We start from the raw sequence: 3,821 nt of genomic DNA, 5'->3' as shown, positions 1-3,821 counted from the left end.
GAGGATTTTACTGCCAGGTGGGAGGACACGAGGAAGTCTGACAAATAATTCAGGGACACCCAACTCGTTACACCTTGACTCTGTTGGACACTCTGGCATTATTCATTCGATCGAATTGTTTATTGTTGAAGAGAATTGATGAATCAATTGATTTTGTCACGCCAATTGACTTTTTAATTTTTGGTAAAACACATTTGGGGCGGGAATTTGATCAAAAAAATTTGGGAGAATTCTGAATTGTGGGATGAAGGTGGAGGGTTAATGATCATTGGATAGAAAGGTCAATGAACGATGGAAACCCACTGGCTGATTAGGCACTTTCATCTGATTTCCCTTTACTCATGAAGAAACTTTATTTTTACGTTCCAGGGCGGTCACTGATCCCAGGGATGGTCGAAGAGTCGCCCTCAAGAAACTACCAAATGTCTTTCAGAGTCTCGTAAGCAGTAAGAGGGTCTTCAGAGAGCTGAAGATGCTCTGCTTCTTCAAACACGAAAATGTAATAGTCTTGACAATTTCCTACTTTTTGTCCATCAGTATGGATTTTTGTTATTGTTTGGAGTTTATTCCAGGTTCTCTCAGCACTGGACATCCTGCAGCCACCACACCTCGACTTCTTCCAAGAAATGTATCCTTTTCAAACGCGAAATTAAGTCTCAACTTCCGAAAAAAATTAATTTCCACATTTTTAAATGTATTTCCAAAACTACTGGATTGATCTCCTCCACTCACCCCCACTCAAAAGCTCACAAGATTCCCCACAAAATCCCTCTCCTCCCCGTCAACTTCCGCTCACTCCCGGCTTGGATACCACAAACCTTTCAATCCTCCCTGAAACCCAAAACAACTTCAATCCTGACCAAAAAAAACATCTTCACATTTTTAGAAATATCTCTGAAACTATGCGATCGATCTCCTTAATTCACCTCTCATTCAAAAGCTTATACCACTCCCCACAAAATCCCTTCCCACACTCTCCACTTCCTTCTGCCCCTACCTTAGACGCCATACAAATCGGAATCCTTCTAAAAATACAATCGTGACTAAAAAAACCTTCTCCACATTTTTCGCAATATCTTCAAAACTACTCGATCGATCTCCTCAGCTCACCTCTCATTCAAAAGTTTATAAAATTCCTCACAAAATCACTGCCCACACTCTCCACTTCCTGCTACCCCCACCTTAGACGACCAACGATCCCAAATCCTTCTAAAAATTCAATCGTGACCAAAAAAACCTTCTCCACATTTTTCGAAATATCTCCTAAACTCCTGAACCGATCTCTTCAACTCACATCTCATTCGAAAGCCGACAAAATTCCCTACAAACCCCTGTTCCTCTCCCTCAATTATCTCCCTCCCCTGCTTCAACCCCGAAAACTTTGAATCCTCCCCAAAATCCAAACCAACGAGGATCGATCCTCATCATAATTTCTCGTCTCCAACCCAAAAGGACTCCTCAACAACGTCACACACAAGCCGTTGGAGGTATCGATCGACCCCTGTGCACCCCCTACCACCCCCCAGCACTGTGGGAAAGCCGTAGGTTCTCACGTATACGCGTGGCAAACACCCTCCCACGATAGAAGGAAAATTCGTAATCATTTGTCCCTCAACAAAAATTCCCTCCCCCTTCCTCTCTCCTCTCTCGTCTCATCCTCTCTCTCTCTCTCGCCCTCATCCTCATCCTCTTTGTCTTCCCTCTTAACCTCTCTGTTGAACGTGAGTCAAGAAATTCCTTGTTCTTGAGGAAGAGGACTTGAGGAGTTAAAGGGAAGGAAAGAAGAAGGAAAACGCCAGTTTCAGGCATGGTTGACTGGTTTGGACGAGCCTGTATACTGGCCTTGCGGATTCTCGACCTTCTTCTTCTTCTTCTTATACTCGATACGGGAATGAAGAAACAAAGAGCATTAGCCTGCCACCTATTTTTTTGCGACAGGATTTTAATCAATTATTTTGCGATTTCAATCAGTTTTTTTGTTTAATTTCAGTTATCGAAGCTTTTGAACGATTATTCATGCTTTTTATGGGGTAATTGAAGTCTTTACAGGTATCTGAAGACATGGAACTGCTTTTTTCAGCTGACTATCAATTTCGATCACAAAATCGATCAACACGATCAGTAATCGGTTTTCGTCTGAAGTCTTCACAGACAACTTTTGGAAAATTAAGAATTTGGGAGGGATGTTGGGAGAGTTGAAGGGCGAATTAGGGCTCATTAGAATGCCAGGAACATTTCCGGTTCAAAACACTGGTCATGAACCCGTTTTGCCCACCGAATGGCCAAGACACAGAAAGAAAAACATTTAGGTTAGAATTTTTCGTTTTCTGAGTTACGGGAGATCTGATGGGGCGAAATGGGTTCATGACCAGTGTTTTGAACCGGAAATTCCGCCGGCTGTGAGATGCACTTGGTGCCGAGGGCGGGAAATTTGAATTTCAATGTTATAATTCGTTTGGGAGGAGTCTGGGGCGGAATTACCTGGGTTTTCAGGTGTTGATCGACCAGATGAGTTTACTGGTCACTTAGCGCGGACCTCCTGGCAACTTCTACCTTCTCTCGGTACCCGCATTCCGTACTCTACCCGCGTCGACCTCATTCCGAACGTAATATATGTAACCATGTACGCACGTTTTCACGTTTTTGTGGGCATGATTTTACACTTGGATCTACACTGGAAGTTGAACTCTCTGAGAGCATGTAAATATTTGACCATTTTGCGGTTTAAGTTGCACTTTCAAACATTTTCGCGATGATTTTGGAAGAAGATTTTTCTTGACTACTTTTGGTATCAGATACGTGATAACAGAACTACTACAGAGCGACCTGCACAAGATCATCGTGAGCCCTCAGCCACTGAGTCCCGACCACATCAAGGTCTTCCTGTACCAAATATTGAGAGGTGAGTACCTAAAAATTATAAATTTCTCACTTTTCGTAGAATCCAAAATATTGAATTTTTTCGTCCTCTGCGATATCTCAAAAATTCCAATAACCAACCAAATAAAATCACTCTCATAGGAAAGCTTGGACAATTTCCGATGAAATTTTCCGATCATGAACCTATTTTGCCCTGTAATTCCCTAAACACCCTCAAGAATCAAATTTTTCAAAAAAATCTTCCGCACAAATCGCGAGAAATTCCCATTAAAAATTTTTTTTCTCAAAATAATCTTCAATTTCCGCAGCTGTTCAAATATTGTCTGATTATGGACCCATTTGGCCCTGCAATTTTCTAAACCCCTTCCAAAAACCGTTTAGAAAAAAAAATTATTCCTTAAAAATCGCGAGAAATTCCCATCCAAAAAATACTTTTTTCCCAAAATAATTGTAAACGCCCTTTTAAATGTAAATGAGCTTTTCAAAAAATCCTCTGGTTATGGATCCATTTTGCCCCGCAATTCCCTAAAACCCCCTAAAAACTGAGGGGTTATTTTTTTTTCAAGAAAATCTTTTTCAAAAATCACGAAAAATTCCATTCCAAAGAAAAACATTTTTTTCTCAAAAAAAAATTAAAATTTTCTCAGCTTTTAAAAAAAATCCTCTGGTTATGCACTCATTTTGCCCCGTAAATCGCAAAACCTCCGCCAAAAATCGATTTTGAAAAAAAAAATCTTCCTCAAAAATCGCGAAAAATTCCATTCCATAAAATACTTTTTTTTTCTCAAAAAAAAAAAAAATTTGGTCAGCTTTCCAAAGAATTCACCCCCACCCCTCTCAAACCCCATTAGAAGAATCACGCCTTCCACGAAGTCCTCCATCAGTCCCAAAAAATGCACCCGCAGCGAAAAAAAAAAGTTGAACGAACTCTCGAGACCCCC

At 40.8% G+C, this 3,821-nt stretch overlaps 1 protein-coding gene across 1 annotated transcript in view; it reads left to right on the top strand.

Moving 5' to 3' along the window:
- LOC107039794 (serine/threonine-protein kinase NLK) overlaps positions 1-3,821 on the top strand; it is a 33,867-nt gene that overhangs the window by 15,943 nt on the left and 14,103 nt on the right. The window contains exons 2-4 of the mRNA XM_029126212.1: positions 370-499; positions 573-628; positions 2,796-2,902. Coding sequence (XP_028982045.1) covers positions 370-499; positions 573-628; positions 2,796-2,902 — 293 coding nt within the window. The remainder of the gene's footprint in view (positions 1-369; positions 500-572; positions 629-2,795; positions 2,903-3,821) is intronic.

The sequence above is a fragment of the Diachasma alloeum genome, unplaced genomic scaffold, assembly GCF_001412515.2.
Source record: "Diachasma alloeum isolate Michigan unplaced genomic scaffold, Dall2.0 Dall_scaffold_00307, whole genome shotgun sequence".
In the NCBI taxonomy this organism is placed as follows: Eukaryota; Metazoa; Arthropoda; class Insecta; order Hymenoptera; family Braconidae; genus Diachasma; species Diachasma alloeum.
The sequence above is the reverse complement of the archived record's forward strand: the minus strand, read 5'-3'. Positions and strand labels throughout refer to the sequence as shown.